Source organism: Bos javanicus, chromosome 10, assembly GCF_032452875.1.
Source record: "Bos javanicus breed banteng chromosome 10, ARS-OSU_banteng_1.0, whole genome shotgun sequence".
Classification (NCBI taxonomy): Eukaryota; Metazoa; Chordata; class Mammalia; order Artiodactyla; family Bovidae; genus Bos; species Bos javanicus.
The window spans coordinates 29,049,936-29,074,436 of NC_083877.1; the positions used below are offsets into that span (position 1 = coordinate 29,049,936).

Consider the following 24,501-nt stretch of genomic DNA (forward strand, 5'->3'; position numbering starts at 1 on the left):
TCCATGGCCTGTCATTCCCTTTGACAGGGCAACGCAGCAAATGAAAATACTTCTATGACGGCTAACTCATGTCATCAAAAGCTGAATGATTTATATCTGGTCATATGTTGAAAGTGACTTTTCTTAGGGGTAGGAGACAGAATGTGTTACCGGCAAGGGGAAGGGAAGTAGAGGAGGTTGGTTAGAAGTGCCAAAGACGAATTCTCCATCTAGAAAAGTGAAGAAGAAAATGTTTGATATATAGTTGGCCTTCAAGGAACAACTTTCAAATGGGAAATGTGCCATTTGCTCTGGGGGCCCTCCAGCCAGATATTTTCTCAAACCTCTCTCAGCAGTGTCCATTTATCTCTCAGATCTGATCAGATAAATTGCTTGTTTAAAAAGAATATGCATGTGAGATTTCTTCAAAAAGTATGAGACATTATGGGATTTTATTGCACTGTAGCCTCAGTTCAACTCTGACAGTCATAAATAAACATTTCAATCAGGACAGGACTTCTCAATTGAGGAGGATGCTATATGGGTGAGAATTTCTTGATTCTTTATATATATACACATATATATATATATGTATATATATACACACATATATATATGTATATATATACACACACATATATATATAATCTTGTTCACTTATTTTTGGCTGCAATGGGTCTTTGTTACTTTGCCTGGGATTTCTCCAGTTGCAGCCAGCAGGGGCTTCTCTTGTTGTGGAGCACAGGCTCTAGACACGAAGGCTTAAGTAGTTGCGGCACACGGCTTGGTAGTAGCGATGTATGGGCTTAGTTGCCCCGCAGCATGTGGAGTCTTTCTGGACCAGGACCAGGGACTGAACTGTCCCCTACATTGGCAGGTGGATTCCTATCCATTGTGCCACCAGGGAAGTCCTGATTCTTTTTACATCTGTGGGAGAGTACTGCTAAGTGTGTGTGTCTGGGTTGGGGGTGGGTGGGTGGAGAATGTAGGTATTTTCAGAGCTTCTCTGCTTTGATTTGTACTAAATTTTGACCTCATTGGGGCCATACTTTTGGTTTCCAGTTCCCAGGCCAGCAGATATACAGCAAGCTCTGTATGAAGTATCTAAGCTTAGCCTTTGAGGACTCCTTTCTTTATTTAAAAAGAAAAGAGAGGAAAAGATGTGGCAAAATAAGGGTGACCTGCCTTCTTGAATTTCTTATGAAAAGAAATAATGAAAGGAAGAAATATAAAGCATTTAGAAGATTGAGAAACTTTCTTCTACAATGTCAATTTCCTTCCTAGGCACCCCACTCCAGTACTCTCGCCTGGAAAATCCCATGGAGGGAGGAGCCTGGTAGGCTGCCCGTGGGGTCGCTAAGAGTCGGACACGACTGAGTGACTTCACTTTCACTTTTCACTCCCATGCATCGGAGAAGGAAATGGCAACCCACTCCAGTGTTCTTGCCTGGAGAATCCCAGGGGCGGGAGCCTGGTGGGCTGCCGTCTGTGGGGTCGCACAGAGTCAGACATGACTGAAGTGACTTAGTAGTAGTAGTAGTGGGTGACCTCTATGACTGAGACTCTAGTCCTTAAAAAATAGTTCTTTCCTCTGAATGGAATCTAGTTTTATTTTATTAACTTATTTATTTGTGGTTGTGCTGGGTCATTACTGCATGGGCTTTTTTCTAGTTGCAGTGAGTGGGGGCTTCTCATTGCTGTGGCTTCCCTTGTTGCAGAGCACAGGCTCTAGGGCACATGGGCTTCATCACTTGCAGTTCCCGTGCTCTGGGCACACACTCAGAAGTTATGGCACATGGACCATAATATGGCATGTGGGATCTTCACAGACCAGGGATCGAACCCATGTCTCCTGCATTGGCAGCTGGATTCTTTACCACTGAGCCACCAAGGAAGCCCCAGGAATCTAGTTTTATTAATTAAACTTGATGTGTGGTAGGAAAAATTCTCTCCATCTGAAAGACCTGCTCAGTTTCATGGGCTCCTGATCTAGTTCCATGGGACAGTTCCCAGAGTTTGAAACAGAAATCACGGTGGAATCAAACCATTACACTTTGTTTTTGGAAAAACTACAGTGTGGAATGTGGAAATATTTCTGATTGCCCACATTCCGTAAGTCCAAATATGGGTCAGTCATACACAGGGATGTTGTAATTGATAATGTTCATATCATAGGGGAGCTGGGAACATGAAAAACTATTACACATGATATTTGCTCATTTGATCTTGAGCCTCCCGAGAATCTAGACACACTAGATTGATCCCTCAAATACTGATAGATAAAAATTATCAAAAATTCTGGGATTTGTGGAATTCAGTTGTCTAATTAACTGAACCAAGGAAATTTTAATAATTATTGGGATCAATTATTTTTGTTGGGAATGAAAATTTTATGATATGGAATATTATGGAACATAGATTAAGAGATCAAACACTCTTTGTCTTTCCAAGAAGAGTATGTACCATAACATATTCAAAAAATTATATTAGCTTGGGATGGAAGTGTTCTGAATTCCAGCTCATCCAAGCACCTAGTCATCATGGAGGTAAAACCAAGAGGAGCTAGTAATGGATTGAACTCTGAGAGGGGCAGATATTAAGGGAGACTATTAGGTCTGTGGAACTGGATAGATAATGGTTAATCATTTCCTCAGAATCTCCATCAAATAGTCATCAACATTCACTTAAAAATGTCCAGTTATAGCAAACCTTTCAAGAAACCCATTCCATTTGGATGACTGATTTTCTCTTCTTTGGGGTGGGAGTCATGTTTATCATTGCGTTTCCTCTATTTCTTATTCTTTTTTGTGCCCCTTATTCTTCAAACTGTGTGGAGGCCATCACTTGTTTATGGGTTGAAGTCAAGACTCATTAATAATAACACCTTAATATGATCAATCTTAGTTTTTGCTGTTTACATAGGACTTCATCCACCCCTTTAAACTTCCCATTATTTCCTGGAGCCTCATATGTGCTCAGCCATCAGACTAGTCATTCTGTCCCCCAGCCTTGTCCTCACTGCACCTTGTCTTTATTCTGGCCTCTTCTGCAGGAACCCTCTGTTAAAATGACACCCTGTTGAGCACAATAGTTTGCTGTGATGGTCTTTGGAAGTTCCTAGGTCACCGGAGGAGATGATGGATGGAAAAGAACAGCTCCTTCTCCACCCCTGGCCATGCTCTCTCACTGGGTCTTGAAGCAGCAGTGCTTGGTTTCATAGTCTTACAAAATCTTTTATGAACACAAGGAATTCTCCTACCTTTTTTCTTTTGTGTGTATCAGATATTGTCCTATTCTGTCCATTGTTCTCTTCTTTATCTCCACTTATCCCTTACCCACAATTTCCCCTCTCTCTCCAGATTCCTGCAACCAAATAGGTCCCCTTCATGCCTCTTGTCCTTCCAATCCCCCAAACTTCTCCTGTATATCTGCATATATAATAAACTCATGAAGGGTTCCTTGTCTATCAGTTTCACAAAAAGGTGGCCTAGATATCCCAGGCCAATGTAGGTAGGTCACTCTGCTACATGACAGTTTTAGACTGGTGTTCTTCAGCTGCTCCATCCTTTTCCTGTGGGATATACGATGTTGTTCTTTTATTGAAAAATCTCTGGGAAAGTCATTCTTGTACTATCTGCATTATTTCAGTGATGTGACTCCCCACCCTCACCCTATTCTGTTCCTCCTCAAAGTCAAAATCATTCATTCTCCATCCTTTCTATTTTCCTCCAGCTTTATTTAAATGATTTGCTTTCTATTTTCCTTTTCCACATGTTTGATATCCTTTCTAATAAGCTAGAGAATTGAGAGCCAGTCTTCAAGCCCCTGCTACTCCAATGTTCTGTACTGAAAGGAGTGTGGACTTGTGTTGAAGCCCAACTTTACTATGTCCTTCTGTGAACTTCATTTATTATGATGTATAAAATGAAAAACAACAACCTTATGAGGCAGAAGATAATTGCTAGAGTTAAATGAGATAACAAAGGCAGAATTTCTAATTCAGTATCAAACTACATAACAAGTATCAGTCTCCTTCCCTTTCCCATCCCATCGCTTGGTGACAAGTTGCACTGTGCTGTGCGGAGAAGGCAATGGCACCCCACTCCAGTACTCTTGCCTGGAAAATCCCATGGGTGGAGGAGCCTGGTAGGCTGCAGTCCATGGGGTCGCTAAGAGTTGGACACGACTGAGCGACTTCACTTTCACTTTTCACTTTCATGCATTGGAGGAGGAAATGGCAACCCACTCCAGTGTTCTTGCCTGGAGAATCCCAGGGACGTCGGGGCCTGGTGGGCTGCCATCTATGGGGTCGCACAGAGTGGGACACGATTGAAGCGACTTGGCAGCAGCAGTGTACTGGCTGTGGTCCATCACTGCATGCTGATCCACATAACACTCCTGCAGCATGTCGAGTGCCTTCCTCATCTTGCCGTCCTCCTTCCAGGCTCCTCAGTATACCAGTGGCCTCTGCATCAAGTTTGCCATGGAACCTCGAGTTAGTATGTGTCTTGATCCTTTGGTCTTTGTGCCTTAGTTGTTGTTATTGTTGAGTCACTAAGTCATGTCCGACTCTTGTGTGACCCCATGTACTGTAGCCCGCCAGGCTTCTCTGTCCATGGGATTTCCCAGGCAGGAATGCAGGACCGGGTTGCCATTGCCTTTGCCAGGGGACCTTCCGGACCTGGTGATTGTCAGGTGGACTCTTTACCTGGGCAGCTTAGGTGTATCATTCATGTCGCAAATTTGAATCATTGTGTTTTGCACACTATGCAAATCCGTGCAGTGTGATGACAGCTGGTGATATTAACACACAATTGCATACATGACCACATGTCTAACTTTGTTTGTGAATGTGTTCATCGTACAGATTTTACGGAAACACCTTAGAATTGAAGAAGAACTAGCTGTCATTAAGGTTGTAAGAGTGACATTTTGAGTTTGGAAAGGCAGTTGCAACTGAAGAAAAGGAATGGGGGAATGTATCCTGTCTCCCAGACCCATTGGTAGAATTAAATTTGCGTGCCCAGAAGTTACTTATTATAAAATGTTGGTATTTACTGAAATATTTAAGGTTGCAAAACAGGCTTTTTAGAAGAATAACTTGAATGCTGTAAATCTGTTTAGCTCACATAGGCCCCCAGGGCAGCCAAACAAATGCTTCTCTTGATGATGTCAGGCCCTTTAAGAAGGATTTTCTTGGTAAATCCTTCTCTCTTAATCCATACAGAATTCCCCCAACTGAAAACTGATTTTTCATGCAAGTACATGTCCACTTTAGAGTACCTTTTTGCCTAATCTGATGATGAAGCATTTAAAAGCCTTATCTGATGCACAGATTTAGTCTGTAATTTGTATGACAGAAATGTGTGTCAGTTGCAACTTTTTATAAAAGGCTTTCGAATCATGGTGCTGGAGAAGACTCGAGAGTCCCTTGGACAGCAAGGAGATCAAACCAGTCAATCCTAAAGGAAATCAACCTTAAATATTCATTGGCAAGACTGATGCTGAAACACCAGTACTTAGGCCACCTGATAAGTAGAGCTGACTCGTTGGGAAAGACCCTGATGCTGGGAAAGATTGAAGCCACGAGAACGGGGCAACAGGGGATGAGATGGTAGGGTGCCATCACCAACTCAATGGACATGAATTTGAACAAACTCTGGAAGGCATTGAAGGACAGGGAAGCCTGGTATGCTGCAGTTCATGTCGCTAAGAGTCAGACATGCCTGAGTGACTGCACAACAGCAAAAAATTACGGAACCCCAGGCCTTCATGTCCTTCTAATTCTGCATTCTTATTACCATCACAGGCCTGTTTGCTGTGCTTATTATATATTTGCTTTTGAAACTTGTCACAGACAACGTTAACTCTTCCCTGACATCCAAGCTGTGCTCAGAGTTCTTGAATTCCCAGGAGTTCCCTTGTGTACTGAGAAGGGGGAGAGACCTATCACAGTTTCAGTTAGGAATCAGAACAATAGCCATTTGTTTCAAAATTCAATTACTATTTTTTTGTGGCATGTATTTATGTATTCATTCTACCAGAGTTTTAGCCATCTCAAATTCAGGAATGGTCTTATTAAGTTGTTTTATGTTTTTCCTAGATAGTGAGGGACAGGGAGGCTTGGCGTGCTGCAGTCCATGGGGTCACAAAGAGCTGGACACAACTTAGCGACTGAACAACAACAAATATTTTTCAAAGGATTATTTGGGGATGTTATTTGAATTCTAGGAACACAAGAGATTTCTAGAAACAGCATGAGACTGCTATAACAGGTTATCTTGGGTAACCATCTATACCTCAAAACTTGGGCTTTTCCATCAATTTCATGAGTCTATACTTATCTTCACCTTTATTCTTTCTAAACCTGCCGTTTGGATAGGTGCAATCTTTGACTTCTGATACATAATATCTTTTAATGTTTCTACCTTTCAATTGAGGTCAATTAACAGATTTTTGAGAATGAGCTTGTGAAATCATCTGGAAATGCTTCTAAAATTGTGTGTAAATGGTGTGAGAGAACTATTAGACACCCATGTGACATATCCAGCTATAGGAATTGTGGACATGAGCATTTTGCATGAAGTAGTGATATTGTGAGTAGCAGTCCAATGGGGAATTCTCAGAGCAGCACAGTTTATTAAAGGAAGACTTGTTTAGAGCCTGATACTACTTTCTTTGCCAAACCTTTGGGTCCAACTATACCTGTTGTGACATGGAAGGTGTTTGTCTTAGGACCTGTTGAAATTAGCGATGAGACTTAATTCTTTTAAATTCAGGTATCAGAAGGTAAAAACTAGTTAGATATTGTTTAGACAGTCCCATTACAACTTCCAACCTTCTGCCAAAGGTGGAATGGATTTAAATGTTTGAGTAGACATAGTTCTAAGTGTCCATACCCACAACTAAGCTCCTGCTTACAGGGGGGACTGTTTCAAAGTCTGGGGGTGCTCTGACATTTTTTGTTATACCTACAGTCAAAGCTTATTTTTAAAATATTATTTGTTAATTTATTTTTTTGGTTGCACTACATGGCATGTGAGATCTTAGCTCCCCGACCAGAGACTGAACCCTCGCCCTCTGCATTGGAAGTGCCAAGTCTTAACCACTGGCGGCGGTGGTGGTGGTTGTTCAGTCACTCCGTTGTCTTGGCAAAGTAGTATCTCTGTTTTTTAATATGCTGTCTAGATTGGTTATAGCTTTTCTTCCAAGGAGCAAGCCTTTTTTAATTTCATGGCTGCAGTCACCATCTGCAGTGATTTTGGAGCCCCCAAAAATAAAGTCTGTCACTGTTTCCATTGTTTCCCCATATATTTGCCTTGACATGATGGGACTGGATGCCATGGTCTTCTTTTTTTCAATGTTGGGTTTTTAAGCCAGCTTTTTCATTCTTCTCTTTCACTTTCATCAAGCGGCTCTTTAGCTCCTCATTGCTTTCTGCCATAAGGGTGGTGTCATCTGCATATATGAGGTTATTGACATTTGTCCTAGAAATCTTGATTCCAGCTTGTGCTTCATCCAGCCCAACATTTCACATGATGTACTCTGTGTATAAGTTAAATAAGCAGGGTGACAATATACAGCCTTGACGTACTCCTTTCCCAATTTGGAACCAGTTTGTTGTAACCACTGGACTGCCCAGGAAGTCTCTGAAGTCACAACTTATTAATATTCAATCATAATTCTGTTAACTTCACTTAAGCAGATTTAATGGTGATATCCAATCTTAACTGTCCTCACTGCTCTGGGGCATTGTGAGACAAATCTTTCTCTAGGCCCTGTTGAAAACATTAGACTGAACACTTGCATACTTTTAGAACAGAGAAGAATTCCTGGCAGGAATTTTGTAAACATTACATGTGCTTTTTCCTTTCTGCCAGATGGATAATTAACATGCTGGCTAAGGAGCATGTAGATCATGGCCTTACTTGCGTAATTGTCATAATGTCTTAACCATCAACTGTCTTTGTGACCCCATGGACTGTCCATGGAATTCTCCAGGCCAGAATTCTGGAGTGGGCAGCCATTTCCTTCTCCAGGAGATCTTCCCAACCCAGGGATCGAACCCAGGTCTCCTGCATTGCAGGCGGATTCTTTACCAGCTGAGCTACCAGGGAAGCCTTAACCATCAAAGAGAAATAATCCTTATGTAGAGGTGTTAGAAGTCTCCTGCGAGTGTCCCATAACATTTGTTTTCTCTCCCCAGTGTGTGCATGCTCAGTTGCTAAATTGTGTCCGACTTTCTGCAACCCCAGGTACTGCAGCCCTCCAGGCTCCCCTGTCCAGGAGATTTTCCAGGCAAGAATACTGGAGTGGGTTGCCATTTACTCCTCCAGGAGATCTTCGTGACCCAGGGATCAAATCCTGGTCTCCTGCATCTCTTGTATTGGCAGGTGGATTCTTTACTACTGTGCCATCTGGGAAACCTCTCTCCTTGAAGTTTTTACCTGTGGCGGATTCATTTTGATATTTGGCAAAACTAATACAATTATATAAAGTTTAAAAATAAAATAAATTTTTTTAAAAAATTAAAAATATATATATAATACTTAAAAAAAAAAAGAAAGAAAATGCATTGTTTTGTAACTTCTACGTGCACATTTTTAAGACGTTTAGGCTTGGATTCTATTTCTAGTTCTTGTGACTTTGTGTAAGTTACTTAGGCTTATATGGTTCTCATGGGTAAAGAGGGAGTGTTGTTAGTACTCATCTCATAGATCTATGAGAATTAAATGTATGAGGCATTGGAAGCACTTAACTGAGGCCTAGCAGTGCTTAAAACCTCATGAGATGTTGCCTCACCTCATCTTCCTCTTCCTCCTTTGCTTTCTTTTCTTCCTCCTTCTCAACCAAATATGAATCCACCTATTTTAAATTTTTGTAGATTCTTATTGATTGTCTTTAAAATGTTACCTTCCTGGCTCTTAGTCAACCAAGGAAAATGAGCTTGCCAGACAACAGTGGAGATTCTAACTATCTTTGCCGAAACAGACATTGACACTGGGTTGGAATGGAGTGGTGGGTTACCCTATCCCTTTCTTGGAAGATCCTTCTGTTTAAACATTGCTATACAGAGTTACTGGTATTGTGCAAAATTCACTTCAAAATAACTAACTCACATGGCAGATTTTATGAACTGACACTAGATTTAAGATGAATAAGGGCCTATCTTGATTACCATGGTAAGATTAAGGTTTGTGAATCTTTAATACCAATATGTCTTCTTCAAAAGCAACAATACAAAAAAGAAGCAGATACACCTTATGAAGCCATTTCCTATAAATTATTGACCTCTGTAGGATTCTGAATATTTAATCAGACATAAAAGTCTTCTAAAGATCACACTTACATTAGAAACCTTTACCAAAGACTGGCTTTGAGCCCACTTGCTTCATCCTGTGTAGTACTACATTGCATTTAAAAGTCTATCCAGCAATAAATTTTTTATGGCACTTAAAATGGTTTTCAGCTATAGTGGAATAGTAGAAAGACCACCAAACTGGGAATCCAATAACCTGGATTTGAGTCCCACTTCTGTTCCTCACTAGCTGTGTAATCAGGGGCAAGTCACTTTAAACTTTCTGGTCCTCTTTAGCCTCTCTGTACATAAACAACAATGACGGCATCTGTCATACTGGCCTTGGAGAGTGGTTGTATGTTTCCAATGGAAATTGGAGCCACACAACTTCTTTTACAGAAGTTTATACAAATTTCATATTATGGTGTTGTATGCCAGTGCAGGAGACAAAATAGATGCAGGTTCGATCCATGGGTCAGGAAGATCCCCTGGAGTAGGGCATGGTGACCCACTGCAGTATTCTTGCCTGAAGAATGTCATGATTAGAAGAGCCTGGTGGGTTTCAGTCAATAGGGTCACAAAGAGTCAAACACAACTGAAGCAACTTAGCATGCACAATAATTCATGGAAGTATTTGGGAATGTTTTATAAATTTAGAATGCATAATGTGAGACAGTTTTTTTTTTCTTTTTTCCATAACAGAGGGACTATAGGGGAAACAAGAGATGGCAGAGTTGCTTTATCTCTGAGAGTCCCCATCCTTCTCCCTTCCTCCGTCAGGTCTGTGGTCTCTGGTGAATCTTTAAACAAGAGAGTGCCCTTAAAGCCCCCTCCCACGGTCTTTTCTCCTCTATAAAATGTAAAAGTCTATTTTAAATCCTTTATTCTGTATAATTGGAAAGTCATTATTTGAGAGCAGTGTCCTTAATTAGGAAATGCAAACTTGACTTAACACATGCAATGACTCTTCCTGATTTAAACTTCTCATAAAAGCAAACTCCACAGAATGGGTTCACATATTTAAAAAGACACTTCTGATTTTTGAAAAGAAAGCTATGCCTGTCTTAACCAAGAATGTGCCAAGCCCATCTTTATGGGATGCCGTGCAATCATACACTGACCTTTGAAACTTAAGTATTCAATGTGTAAGTATCTCATATGTACAGATTCTTTTTTAAAATCACAAGGAAGGGGATTCTTCCCTTAATATACTCATATACTTCCAATAGATGATTATATAAACCAAGTAGAGGCATGAGCCCAGAGATGTGTTGAGGATCTTGATATCTGATATTTTCTTGGAGATCGTATAGCAGGCTGGAATTTATCTTTGTGTCATGAAGATTTAAAGAGGTAAGGGAGAGGTGAAGAAAAGATTCTCTGAAGTCTTTGGGGGGATCTTCAACCCTCACACCTTTTAGCACGTATGGGTATCGGAGTGGCTAGGTTCATGGATTAAAAAAACAAACAAACAGGGCTTTCCGGGTGGCTCATTGGTAAAGAATCTGCCTGCTAATGCAGGAGACACAGATTTGATCCCTGATCCAGGGAGATCCCAATGCCCCAGAGCAACTAAACCTGTGCGCCTTAACTATTGAACCTGTGCTCTAGAGCCCATGCTCAGCAGAAGAGAAGCCACTGCAGTGAGAAGCCTGGGCACTGCAGCTAGAGAGTATCCTTCACTTGCAGCTAAAGAAAAGCCCATGCAACAATGAAGACCTAGTACAACTAAAAATAAATAAGTAAAATTATTTTTAAAAATAATGAACTGTGAAATTCTAGATGTTCAAGCTGGATTTAGAAAAGGCAGAGGAACCAGAGATCAAATTGCCAACATCCGCTGGATCATGGAAAGAGCAAGAGAGTTTCAGAAAAACATCTACTTCCGCGTTATGGACTATGCTAAAGCCTTTAACTGTGTAGATCACAGATCCACAACAAACTGTGGAAAATTCTTAAGATGGGAATACCAGACCACCTGACCTGCCTACTGAGAAATCTATATGCAGGTCACGAAGCAACAGTTAGAACTGGACATGGAACAAAAGACTGGTTCCAAATAGGGAAAGGAGTACGTCAAGGCTGTATTATCACCCTGCTTATTTAACTTATATGCAGGGTACATCATGAGAAATGCTGGGCTGGATGAGGCACAAGCTGGAATCAAGATTGCCAGGAGAAATATTAATAACTTCAGATAAGCAGATGATACTACCCTTATGGCAGAAAGCAAAGAAGTACTAAAGAGCCTCTTGATGAAAGTGAAAGAGGAGAGTGAAAAAGTTGGCTTAAAACTCAACATTCAGAAAACTAAGATCATGGCATGTGGTCTCATCACTTCATGGCAAATAGATGGGGAAACAATGGAAACAGTGACAGACTTTCTTGGGCTCCAAAATCACTGCAGATGGTGACTGCAGCCATGAAATTAAAAGACACTTGCTCCTTGGAAGAAAAGTTATGACCAACTATTAAAAAGCAGAGTCATTACTTTGCTGAAAAAGGTCCATCTAGTCAAAGCTATGGTTTTTCCAGTAGTCATGTATGAATGTGAGAGTTGGACTATAAAGAAAGCTGAGTGCTGAAGAATTGATGCTTTTGATCTGTGGTGTTGGAGACTCTTAAGAGTCCCTTGGACTGCAAGGAGGTCCAATCAGTCCATCCTAAAGGAAATCAGTCCCGAATATTCATTGGAAGGACTGATGCTGAAGCTGAAACTGCAATATTTTGGCCACCTGCTATGAAGAGCTGACTCACTGGAAAAGACCCTGATGCTGGGAAAGATTGAAGATGGGAGAAGAAGGGGGCCACAGAGGATGAGATGGTTGGATGGCATCACTGATTCAATGGACATGAGTTTAAATAAACTCTGGGAGTTGGTGATAGACAGGGAAGCCTGGAGTGCTGCAGTCCATGGGGTCACAGAGTCAGATACGACTGAGTGACCGAACTGAACTGATTTTGTAAAAATTGCAAGAAGGAGCCATTTTTCTTACTCTTTGATTACCAGCTGTGACTTTGGCTAGAAATTTATTGACAAAAATAATTCTACTGAACAGAAGTTCGCCTCTATATAATTATTTCAGAGATTCTCCAGTATGTTATAATAAGGCCCAGCTTGGAATGCTTTTGGCTCTTAGTCAAATCAGAGTTTTAAAGGTAGAGGTTTTGCTTCTATAGAATAGTCTAGCATAGTGCTGTCCTTGTGACATTGTAGGAATACAAAGAAAATCATAAAATTGCAGTTTTTATGAAGAAAAAATTAAATGAGGTGATATATGTGTGCATGCATATGTGCTCAGTCTTGTCCAACTCTTTAAGATCCTTTGGACTGTAACCTCCCAGGCTCCTCTGTCCATAGGATTTTTCAGGCAAGAATACTGGAGTGGGTTGCCATTCCCTTCTCCAGAGATCTTCCCAAGCTAGGGGTCGAACCTACATTTCCTGTATCTCCTGCATTGCAGCCAGATTCTTTACCAATTGAGCCATCGAGGGAAGGTGATATGTAAACTCTCTTACTTTCACTACTTTCTGCTTATCATTGTCTTTTCCTTTTAACTTAGACCTACTCTTTGACCATGAAATGATTTTCTTTCTTGTCAAGGCTTATCCTCCTCATTTATCCTCAAGCCCATGTCTTCATCCTTTGGGGCCTTCCTTCATCTATTGTTCCATACTTTATCCCATCTTTCACTTGTATCATCAATAGCTCCCTCTTCGCTACTACTTTTTTCTCAGCCTAAAAACATGCTCAAGTTTCCTCTGTCTTAAAAAAACAAAAACAAAAGTAACCACGAAGTCAAAGCCGTAATACTTGTACAGGTTATTATTTATTGCCTTCTCTTAACTATCTGCCTATCTCTTGCTTTTTGCAGTATATTTTGGTGTTCTATTACTTTGCTAAAACTACTATCTAAAGCTGTTCTTCTAATCTCCCCTTCTAGTTGGTTTCTTTTTCAGTTTCTTTGCAGAATTTTCTATTCTCCTGAGTTCCTCATTCTTGATGCTTTCTGATCTCTTTCTACTCTATTCTGTTCTGATATTACTGCTAGATTCATCTTTCTTAAGTTTAATCCTGGACATATTACTTTCCTGATCAAAACTCATCAGTGGTTTCTCATTTTTTTTATGAAGTTAGCATTAATTTCCTACCAATCTGGATTCATTTGTTTTTATGATGTGGCATCACTTCATACATCCTTATACACATCTAAAAAAGAAAGTCGTTTTTCCCTTTGTGCGCGTTAGCAAGTTTCCCAGTCTTATATAATGCTTCTCCTCTTGTGTTTCCCTTTTCTTAATCTCTGCTTGTTGAGATCTTACCCTTTATGAGAGTTTCAAAAGCTTCTCCTGAAGGATTTTCTGATCCTGCAAATCTAATGTACTTTCTCCTTTCTTTGACCTCTGATTTTTTGTTTGATGTCTATTGAATGGATCTCTTTCTGCTTTGTATTGTAGTCATTTAGTTGTGACTCCTGTACTCCTACTCCCGCTGTGTTTAAATTCTTTGAAGAAAAATTCCTTCAGGGAGAGACGAGCTAGGAAGCGGTTGCAGACCTACCCTTGTGTTTGTATCTTCTATCCGAAGAACAGTGACACTATTCCAACCTAGGGTGGGTAGGAGGTGGACAGGCAGGCACTAAAGTGTCCAAAATCACATGGGAGAGACAGAATTCAGAACTACCTAGGCCTGAATGAGCAGTGGGAGGGACCAGTAACGGTATCCAAAAGCAGTAACTGTAGCTGAAGGAGGACTCCCCAAGAGCCGCTGTGGTCTTCGTGAGTAGAGGACCCACCTGTTAGAAAGCCATGGTCTAGGAGGGAGGGAGCCAGGAAGTAGATATCCTGACCCTTTCCCCATTCTGCCTTCTAACCTGGTGCTACAGTGGCTAAACCTAGTGGTAGAGTGCAGGGGAGCTTGTTGATGTTGCTGCTGCTGCTAAGTCACTTCAGTCGTGTCTGACTCTGTACGACCCCATAGACGGCAGCCCACCAGGCTCCCCCGTCCCAGGATTCTGCAGGCAAGAACACTGGAGTGGGTTGCCATTTCCTCCTCCAATGCATGAAAGTGAAAAGTCAAAGTGAAGTCGCTCAGTCGTGTCCAACTCTTAGCAACCCCATGGACTGCAGCCCACCAGGCTCCCGTCCATGGGATTTTCCAGATGAGACTGAGTCTAAAAAAGTCAGTCTCCTGGTGCTTAAATTGGTGTGTAAAAGGACAGAGTGTGAATCTGTATGGAGAGGGACAATTTCCAGTTAAAAAATGGAAGTTATAGATAATCTATCTTGGTAATATCGGACTCAGATGGAGTCACAGGGCATGTCTGGGCCAATGACTGAGCAAAAAAAAGATTTTGCATTGGCATTTTAGGCCCAGAATCAATTAGGAAATCTACAGTAAACAGACAGAATGACTGCAGCTAATTCTTGGATCTAATTTTAGGCATTGGTGAAATAATGTCATGAGCATTGACTAGCATCTGCTAAAGGCAATAATTTCCTATTATGATGAGGCACAACAGATCTTTCCCTTTGGGGTAGAGAAAAATCATGTACTGGCTTACTGGAAAGAGTCAGGGAAGAAATCAGCCCAGCAGTGTTGTTTTGGAGAGACTGGCTGCCTGGAGTTTGCTAGAGGAAATGAAAGACTGAAGACTTACCAGGGAACAAAGTGCTTTCACAGTGGGCACAAGCAGAGAAGGTCACTTGGTAGACCAGATTAAGATGTATAATTTAGTGTGTGGCATCTGCAGAGCTGCTGTGTTTTAGTCAAAGCAGAGTGAGGCAGTGCTGCTTGAGATAGGTCTATGAACTCAGCATGGAATTGTGTATAATCCCACTTCATAGTCCTTTCTTTATTTTTTTTTAATTTTATTTATTTTATTTTTGGCTACGCTGGGTCTTTGTTTTGCTTTGCAAAGGCTTTTTCTCGTTGCTGTAAGTGAGGGCTGTTCTTCGTTGTGGTGCACAGGCTTCTCACTGCAGTGACTTCTCTTGTGATGGAGCTCAGGCTCTAGAGGGTGCAGTCTTCAGTAGTCATAGTACATGGGCTTAGATGCTCTGTGGCATGTGGGATCTTCTGAGACCGAACCCATGTTCTCTCCATTGGCAGGTGGATTCTTATCCACTGCACCACCAGGGAAGTCCCTTTCCTTGTATTTTGCCTTTTTTCTTTTTTCCACTCCTAAGACTTACAGTTCCTTTTCTCTGGCTTCTCAGATGGAAAATACATGAAATGATCCGACATTGTACTGTACTCTGACTTGTTAATGGATTGTCCCAGAGACGCTTTTGCCCTGCTCAGAAGCCTTCTTTTGATGTGGAGCATCCTGGAGTGCTGAGGTTGAAGTTCATTTGTTCAAGGCAGACTTCTGCAAAAAGGAAGCAGTTTGTAGTTTTTTGGTCATCTTGTAGGTATCACCAAGTAGTATTTTTGGTTAGTGGATTGGAAGCTTAGAAATTAAATTTCTCGTGTTACAGAGGACCTAAATTTGAAGGAAGAAAGAACATGAGGTGTGTTTATCCAGATCCAGACACTGGCAGGGATGCTAGACTGATGGCTGAATTCTGATCGTCTGTTCTTGACTGAGAGAGGGACATTTAGGAGAACCACAGACAGTTACTCCATGCTCCAAAAGCAGTTCTATAATTATTCACTGATGATAGTAGGGGATGTACACAATGAGTTTTTTTGATAAAAATAATTTCAAACTGTGGAAGAGAATGGGGAAGTAAGTTTGAAAATGTTTGTATTTCTTTGCAACAATCTATCTTAAATTTGGATGTTCCAGTGATTCTAAAATTCGTCCTTGGACCAGAAAACATGAAATTATCTTTTCTTTTCCATGAGTTTCCTCTAAGATGCACTGTGGTTGCCAAATTCAAGCAAGTTGGATTGTCTTTGTGCCACTAGGATATCAAAATGTGTGTTCTTGTGCACTCAGTGGAAGTACTTGTTCTTTTCAACGAATTCTCCCTTATTATTAAACTATTGTTCTCAGTCCCTACCTTCCACTGCAGATAATGTTTTTTGCCTGAAATTTTTTGTTAAATGATAAGGCCCAGAGAGAGAAGAAATAGGAATACCTTCTCTATGATCATTGGAAGCTCAGGAATTCTGAACACATGGCATGAACATTTAAATCTGGATTTGGACCCCCAGAATCTGGTAGAATAATATTTCATCTTGGAAGCAGCAACACCTCTGTGACACTAAAAAAAAAAAAAATTTTTTTCAGGACTCTAAGAATGAAACTCTTCTCTTTGACAATTCATGGGGACTTCTTTTTGCCAAGTATCCTGCCATGCACCACAGCCAGTGTTGAGATCTATAACCTCAAAGTCACACCTTTCATTTTCTATGCCCTATGTTTTGATCCCTGGTTGAAATGGTCTCCATCATGGTATGATACCATGCGATTTTTACTATTTTTATGGTATTTCTCTGCAAAAGAAATGTAGTAAAGATAATTGTAGAGGAAAATGTAGCAGGTCTTTGAGAAGGGATGATAGATAAAGCTGAAACTAAGAATTTATGGATGTAACTGCATATGTGACTTCTGTTACTCTCAGAGAAGGGAGAAAGAAACTTTTGCCATTAATAGGATTGGGTTGGCCAAAAGTTCAATCCATATTACAGGTTTTTCCATAACACCTTACCAATATTATGGAAACCCTAGGGTTTAATATAGCTTTAGCTTCTGAGATGTGGGTTTTAGTTTGGCTACACTGATTGAAAGATTTAAATCTAGAGTTTATAAACTTACAATAAAAGCATAATAATTCAGACTATTGAACTTTAGTTTATTTAGATACAAAATTTGGGGAGTTATCTTACTTCTTATTTTTTTCTCAGCCTCTTTTGCAGTTTCTTTTTCCTCCGTTTATTCCTTTAATATCTGTGTTCCCAGTGCTATACTCTGTAACCATTTCTCAGTCTGCATACTCTCCTTGAGTAACTTCATCCAAACCCGTGACCCATCCAAACTCCATACTGTTTGCATCCTGGTTCTTTGTATTGCTAAGTAGTTTTGAATTGCATCCTGAATATTTAGAATATTATACACTCTGAGTAATGTTTTCCCCTTTTCAGGCAGCCAACCTGGTTTAGTTCAAGCTGAAAGTTCCAATCAGTCTTCTGTTGGTTGTGGTTTTAATGTCAACATTCGGAGCTTTTTCAGTGTTCTTTGGGGCTTTCCCATGCACATGCTACCCAGTTGCACCTGTAGGAGGGTAGCATGCAGGATCTTAGTTTCCTGCTGCTGCTGCCAGCCATGTCCGACTCTGTGCGACCCCATAGACGACAGCCCACCAGGCTCTGCCATCCCTGGGATTCTCCAGGCAACCGGGGATCAAATTGGGACCCCAGCATTGAAAGAATGGAGTCTTAACCACTGGACCACCAGGGAAGTCCTGGAGCTCTATCTCTTAGTCCAAAGGTCTGTCTGTCAGTTTTTTGTTTATTTTCTTTCCCAAAGTCTTTTGAATGCTGCTTAGGATCAGGTCCTGGACTGTAGCCCACCAGGCTCCTCTGCCCATGGGATTCTCCAGGCAAGAATACTAGAATGGGTTGCCATTTCCTTCTCCAGGGGATCTTCCAGACCCAGGGATCCAATCTGGGTCTCCCACATTGCAGGCAGATTCTTTACCATCTGAGCCACTAGGGAAGCCCTATAACTGTAGTCTTAGCCCTTGTTGGGCTAGTCTCCACTTTGATTCTGGAGTGATCTTTCTATAATACAAATCTAAATAAGCAGCATGCCTTGCTTAGGATTCTTTAATGATTCGCTATGGCTCCTGGGATGTTCCGGCTCCTTAGCCTGTGTTCAGTCAGTCTTTTAACACACGTCTAGTCCCCAGTGCCCAGCTTGGAGAAAATGTAGTTTCCCAAGAGCATGGAACAAATTCCTGTTTCTGTTTTTTTTTTTTCCCTCTCTGTTCTGCGCCTCCCTGGCCTTAGACATGGGCACCAAAAAGAGCATTCTGTATTGAAATTTCTATGTGTAAGTTTTTTTTTTTTTTAATAGTAGCTTTATGCCTTGAATTGTGGTTTTATTGCTATAAAATCCAATCTCATAATTTCCTAAAACTTGGCTTTAGTTTCCCAACCATGACTAATATACATAATACTAACCATGACATTTTCTCCATGTGTATAATCAAGACTTGTAAAGACAAGGAGAAAAAAGTAGTTAACCCTATAAAAGAGCACTGTATGTTTATAATTTTCACAAAAGATACAGCCTTCATATGAGTCTGTTCGTCTTTATTTTCTGTATTAGAATTTTTAAGAGTTCTACTTGACAGGTACAGATGCAATGAGTTTCTGGTGCCCTGACCCTGAATTATATTGCTTAAGGGACAGCCTTAGAGAACAGCATTTTGTCTGATCAGACATGCCAAAACATGAGTAGTAAAAGTAGCGAGATATATTTGAAGAAATACTGTGAGTAATACCAAGCTAGCAAAATAAAGGAACTCTTCTATTCAAATTTCTTGAAAAATTAGTTCAGCATTAGAAGGCAGTAAATAAGGAGCCACTTTACCTACAAAGCCGTGAAATGACACAGATCTAGGTTTTATTCTTCCTTCTTTTGAGCCATATGGCCTTAGACCAGGTCCTTAATCTCTCTGAATTTTAATTTCTTCATCTGTAAAATGGAAATATGTTTGTTAAATGAGATAGCAAAATAAAGGTGTGCACACATATATATTCAATATATACATAAAATTCCCTCTCTTAGGGCATAGACTTTTAAAATAGGCAGTCATGGTTTCATCTGAAATCATAGCATGAACTTTGTGCTGCTACTTTGAACAGATTATGCTGCTGCTGCTAAGTCACTTCAATCGTGTCCAACTCTGTGCGACCCCAGAGATGGCAGCCCACCAGGCTCCCCTGTCCCTGGGATTCTCCAGGCAAGAACACTGGAGTGGGTTGCCATTTCCTTCTCCAGTGCATGAAAGTGAAAAGTGAAAGTGAAGTTGCTCAGTCATTCCCGACTCTTAGCGACCCCATGGACTTTGCAGCCCACCAGGCTCCTCTGTCCATGGATTTTCCAGGCAAGAGTACTGCAGTGGGGTGCCATTGCCTTCTCCGTGAACAGATTATGTATATATATTTAAAAAAAACTTTGACTCTTCCCCTTCTCCCACATCACACACTTGTTCTAATCCAGGGAAACTGAGAGGGTAAGAACTAGAGGAGAGTGATGCTTGAAGGCAAGACAAGACCGTTCCCATCTTTGTGCAACTTAGAATAATAGCACTTCCACAGCTTCACTTCAGTTCTTTTGACAATTCCTAAGTTGAACCCAGTGCTCAGCATCATGAAGAGTGGGTATTGGTAGCTATGCAGTTGCTTTTATAACTGGTTGTTTATGACTGTTTTACCACTTCTGAATAAAAAAAACCACCTCCAAAGTGTGTTCTTAGATATATTCAGAGAGTTTGTACTATTAAGTATTAAGAATCTATATACATAGGCACCTTTAAGAAAGGCCAGGAATGAACATTTTAGACAAGTTTTAGGCAGTGGCACCCCACTCCAGTACTCTTGCCTGGAAAATCCCATGGATGGAGGAGCCTGGTAGGCTGCAGTCCATGGGGTCGCTGAGGGTCAGACACGACTGAGCGACTTCACTTTCACTTATCACTTTCATGCATTGGAGAAGGAAATGGCAACCCACTCCAGTGTTCTTGCCTGGAGAATCCCAGGGACAGGGGAGCCTGGTGGGCTGCCGTCTCTGGGGTCACACAGAGTCGGACACGACTGAAGCGACTTAGCAGCAGCAGCAGCAGCAGAGATATTATAGTTGAATGAGAACAATCCCACAGAAAGCCGTGAGAGAGGCAAGGCCTCAGCTGGCCTCCCATTTCTTCTTTGCTTCCTCTTTTCTTGCCCTTTAACCCCTATGAGTACCCCACGTCCTTCTGGAACTTCTGGGTTGACCAGATGGTTACTTTTTTCTTTTTTTTTTCTTTTTACCTTCATTTTATCCTTCTTATTTTCATATGTCTTCAGTAAGGAGTCTCTGTTAAAAGACTCTTTCTCCTTTCTCTCTTCCTACACTCAAAATGTAGTTTTATGTACAGACCTGAGATGTAACTGAAGATATCAATGGTTAATAAATGGTTATTGTGTTACCTTTCCCGGGGGATTTGTTTTTAAGCTTGGAAGTCCTGAAGACTGGGCAGTGCCTTCATTTGAGAAATGAAGTATCATAATATAGAATTCTAAGCTCATGGTTGTGTGGAGGGATGTTAGCCAAAGAGATGCCCCTGGGATACTTCACATCACAGGAGAGAGCAGCTGCCTTCCCCATCAATGTGACATTTCAGCCACTTTGACGGTGAAGTCATTGATTGAAAGTCCACACAGGGCCAGCAATGGCTTACAGATTTTCCCTTTTTCTCTGCCATTCCATTTGACTTCAGATAGGCAAGAAGTAGGAAAATAAAAAAACAAACAAAGAGAACCTGATTAAGATGCCTGAGTTACTTATTTTAAATTTAAAATTAAGCATTTTCACTTTTAGCTCTTTTAGCAGAATTCATGAATTGTGTCCAGAAGAGACGTCAAATTTGTGACTAATATCTTTCCTCCGTATTTCTTTAAGTTAAATAGAATGTGTGTTAGTTGCTTGTCATGTCTATTTGTGACCCCATGGACAGTAGCCCACCAGGTACTTTGTCCATGGGATTCTCCAAGCAAGAATACTGGAGTGGGTTGCCATTTCCTACTCTAGGGGATCTTCCTGACCCAGGGATGGAACCCAGGTCTCTTGCATTGCAGGCAGATTCTTTACCATCTGATCCATAATCTCAAATCTTAGAAGGTGCTTCTTGGGGAGTAAAAAGGTTTGATTCATTTTTGCAAAGTAACCTTCCAAATCCGAGTTACTAAAATGCCTATGTTTTCTAAGGATCTCAAAGATCCCTCTCCTCAGGATTTCTGGGAGGTATGTTACCTCTGTTTTATAGAAGAACCTAAACAAAACCTTGAGAAGTTGAGAGACCTGCTTAGGGTATACATTAAGTTCCCACATAGCGCAAAGGGGCAAAGGGACTTTTGTCTTGGGGCTAATATTAGAGCATTCTCCTATTCTCAGCTGTAGAAAAGCTTTGCTAGTCAAGGGTGGGCTGGGAGCGGGGAAGAGGTTACAATCAGCCTTCTGGCTGATGTCTTGAGTTGATTGAGGTCAGCCAGAGAGGAAGGGTAAGACCGGTAATGCTTTGATTTCTGTCGGTATGTGATTCCTGCAGACTGTTAGACTAGCCACTTTCCTCCCGTTTCCCTCACAGGCAGTCTCGTTGCTGGAGATGACTGTCAGCTGCTTTCCCCACACTGCCACCATCACATGCCCCACCACTGAAGCCTCAGAAGCCTGACCACAGACCAGCATCTCCGAGGCATGAATAATTAGGTAGGCATAATGGAAGGCACTCACTGCACCCTCCAATTGCGTAAACCCATTACCGAACTCTGCTACATCAGCTTCTATCTTCCAAGGGGTGAAGTCAGAGGATTTTCGTACAAGGACACTGTAACTCTAGACAGAGCCAGTAAAGGGTTTCATAACTGCTACCAAGTCAGGGAGGGGTCCGACATCCACAGCCTCAGTCTGCAGCCGAATGAACATCCAGGCGACATCTTTTTCAAGCCGACTCCCACGAAAGACATTCTGACTGAGCTGTACAAACTCACTGCTGAAAGGGAGAGACTGCTGGCTGGTCTGCTGAGCTCAGACCACATCCTGGGGATTACGATGGGGAACCAGGAGGGGAAGCTGCCTGAACTCTCTGTGAGCCTGGCCTCCGAGGATGACTGTTTCCAGAGTGCTGGTGACTGGCTGGGGGAGCCCGCCGTGGGCTGTCTCAACAAGAGGAGCTCCCACAGGAACAAAAAGGCCCGGAGGTTTGGTGGAAGGAGAGAGAGCTTTGAGGGGCTCTCTCAAAGCTCCTTGCAGAAGAGGACAAGAAGAAAGGGGCATGGAGGACAGGAACTGGTTCCTCTGCTGGGGAAGGACCAGGTCTATTCCAGCAGTTCCCTTCCTCTCTCTCGAACAAGACCTCATCTTTGGCTTCTGGAGGAGAGAGGCAACTTGCTCCTCAATGGGGCGCTTACTTCATCCCTGCAGAGGAGAGAGAGATGCACCCTAGAGGTCCCCAGGACACTGGATGCTGACTCTGGCTCGGGAAGCATCAAGAAGCCTTCTGAAGATGCGGGGATGGGAAGAGGCGGGCTGCCCCCTGACTGCAGCTCCACGGAGCCAGGGGATGATAGAGCTAGAGAGCTGAAGAGAACCCCTCGCAGGCTGGTGCATCAGCAAACAGGCTTGAGTGAACGTCACAAGGAGCCTGAGAAAGAACCAGAGGCAGAGAGAGGCCGGAGAGCGAAGGCTGCTGAGTGGACTCATAGGAAGAAGCCTTTCTCCAGAGTGGTGGCCAGAGTCCAGGATCTGTCCACTCAGGTACAGCGAGTAGTCAAAACGCATCCTGAGGGTGAGGGAAAGATTGCCCCTGGCCTAGCAGTCCCAGCTGAGTTTATACCAGGCGCAGACTTGCTTACCCTCCCGGGAGCTGAGGCTGGAGCTTGGGGAGCCAGGGACCTGGACAAGGAACAGCAAAGGGACAGGTCATGGCAGCCATCAGCTGGGGAACGCCCCCCAGCCAGCACTGAGGGGGCTGTGAACAAGGTCCTCCTGAAGGTGATAGAGAGCGAGAAGTTAGATGATGCCGCTGAAGGCAAACGGCTGGGCTTTCCCTTTGGCACGATTGGCGCCCACACCCTCCCAGAAACCAGGAGCAGGAGGGGAGCTGGGCTTGGAAGAGGCAGCCGTAAAACCTTGTTTCTGGATCTGCCCCGTGGTGGCGTGGACCCTGGAAGTGATGAGAAAAGGCTGCCCCCGCCAGCGCTGGCTGCTCTTGGCACAGTAATTAATAATTCAGCCTTTCCACCCAGCACGCGCAAACGGATGTCACCTGTTCCCTCACCTCTCTCTCCAAGGCTCCCCAGCCCTCAGCAGCATCACAGGATCCTCCGGCTCTCCTCACTGCCTGGAGAGGGGGAAGCCGCTCTTGATGACTCTCTTTCTGGAAGGAGCTGTGCTTTCTCTGGGTCCCTCTCTGCAGACACCTTGGAGCCACCATCCTCTGCCAAGGTCACGGAGACCAAAGGGGCCAGCTCGACCTCCCTCAGAGTGGGCCAACCTCGGTTGGTGCCCGGGGAACCTTTGGAAAAGACCTTGGGGCCCGGGAGGACCACAGCTCAGCCCCAGCACCAGTCACCTCCAGGTTAGTCCCGGTTTAAAATGCTTTACATGTGTTCACGGGCGACCCACAGGTAATCTGATTGTGCTATTCAGAGACTGGCTAATTAACAATGAATTGATATTCCTTGGCCAAGTCAATTCACCTTGTAACAGTACAGCTGGGAGTGTTATTAAGGAGTGTGGAGGTGGTGTTGACTTATGGGGTTAGGGGTGTAGTTGCTTCTAGAAGCAATATTTTGTAAATGCCTTAAATTTTTTCGTTTGTTTTGGCATGCTCTAAAGCTGCCTCCATGGTTGCTGAACATAGGACTCTCAAAGGAAACAGGACTGGGCAGAAAGAGGTAGCAACTTGTCACTGCCTTTGATGCTAATTGGCCCCTTGACCTAAATTCTGCTCTTCACTCTGCTGGGGTAGCCTGGATTTGTTGGGATTCTCTAAGAGTGGAAGCATACTGTGTCTTTGCTCCTCTATTGTCAGAGGTTTCAGGGTTTGGTTTTGCTTCTTTATAGTGATCTCTTTTGTAAGTGGTCTAATTTTATGACAAAAACTTTTTTTTTAATACTAGAAGAGGGATGAATTCCTTCTAACTTGAAGAAACTTGGTTCAGATGTTCTGTTTTTTTTTTTTTAACTCTTTTTTTTATTTCTCAAATAAGCACAAAATAATGTTTATCCTGAAGTTATGTTTTATATATGAGTTTTTGCTGTTACTGGTATAACATCATGTCTTATGCAGAAGGTGCTAAAGAGCTAATTTGGCTTGTATGTTTCATGTGATTTAAAATTTTACATGAAAATAGTTCTGGTGGTTCTATAAGTGGGTTCAATAAGACCCCAAAAGACAGTTTATTAAGTGCCACTCCTGTATTCACACAATGTTCTGGTCCAGTGCGGCCAGGTGCTCAGGGTATTGCATGCCTTTGTGTAGGTAATAGGTTCTTTTTCAGTAGT

The 24,501-nt window shown here is 42.2% G+C and overlaps 1 protein-coding gene across 9 annotated transcripts in view; it reads left to right on the plus strand.

Moving 5' to 3' along the window:
* Window positions 1-24,501, plus strand: part of FMN1 (formin 1) — a 502,692-nt gene that overhangs the window by 18,857 nt on the left and 459,334 nt on the right. For 7 of the 9 annotated variants that reach the window (XR_009739073.1, XR_009739072.1, XM_061430677.1 and 4 more), the window contains exon 3: window positions 21,581-23,572. The exons of the other annotated variants lie outside the window; for them this stretch is intronic. Coding sequence is in view for 5 of the 7 variants with exons in the window: in XM_061430677.1 (XP_061286661.1) it covers window positions 21,712-23,572 (1,861 nt within the window). In the remaining 2 variants the exon portion in view is untranslated. The remainder of the gene's footprint in view (window positions 1-21,580; window positions 23,573-24,501) is intronic. 9 annotated transcript variants of the gene reach the window in all.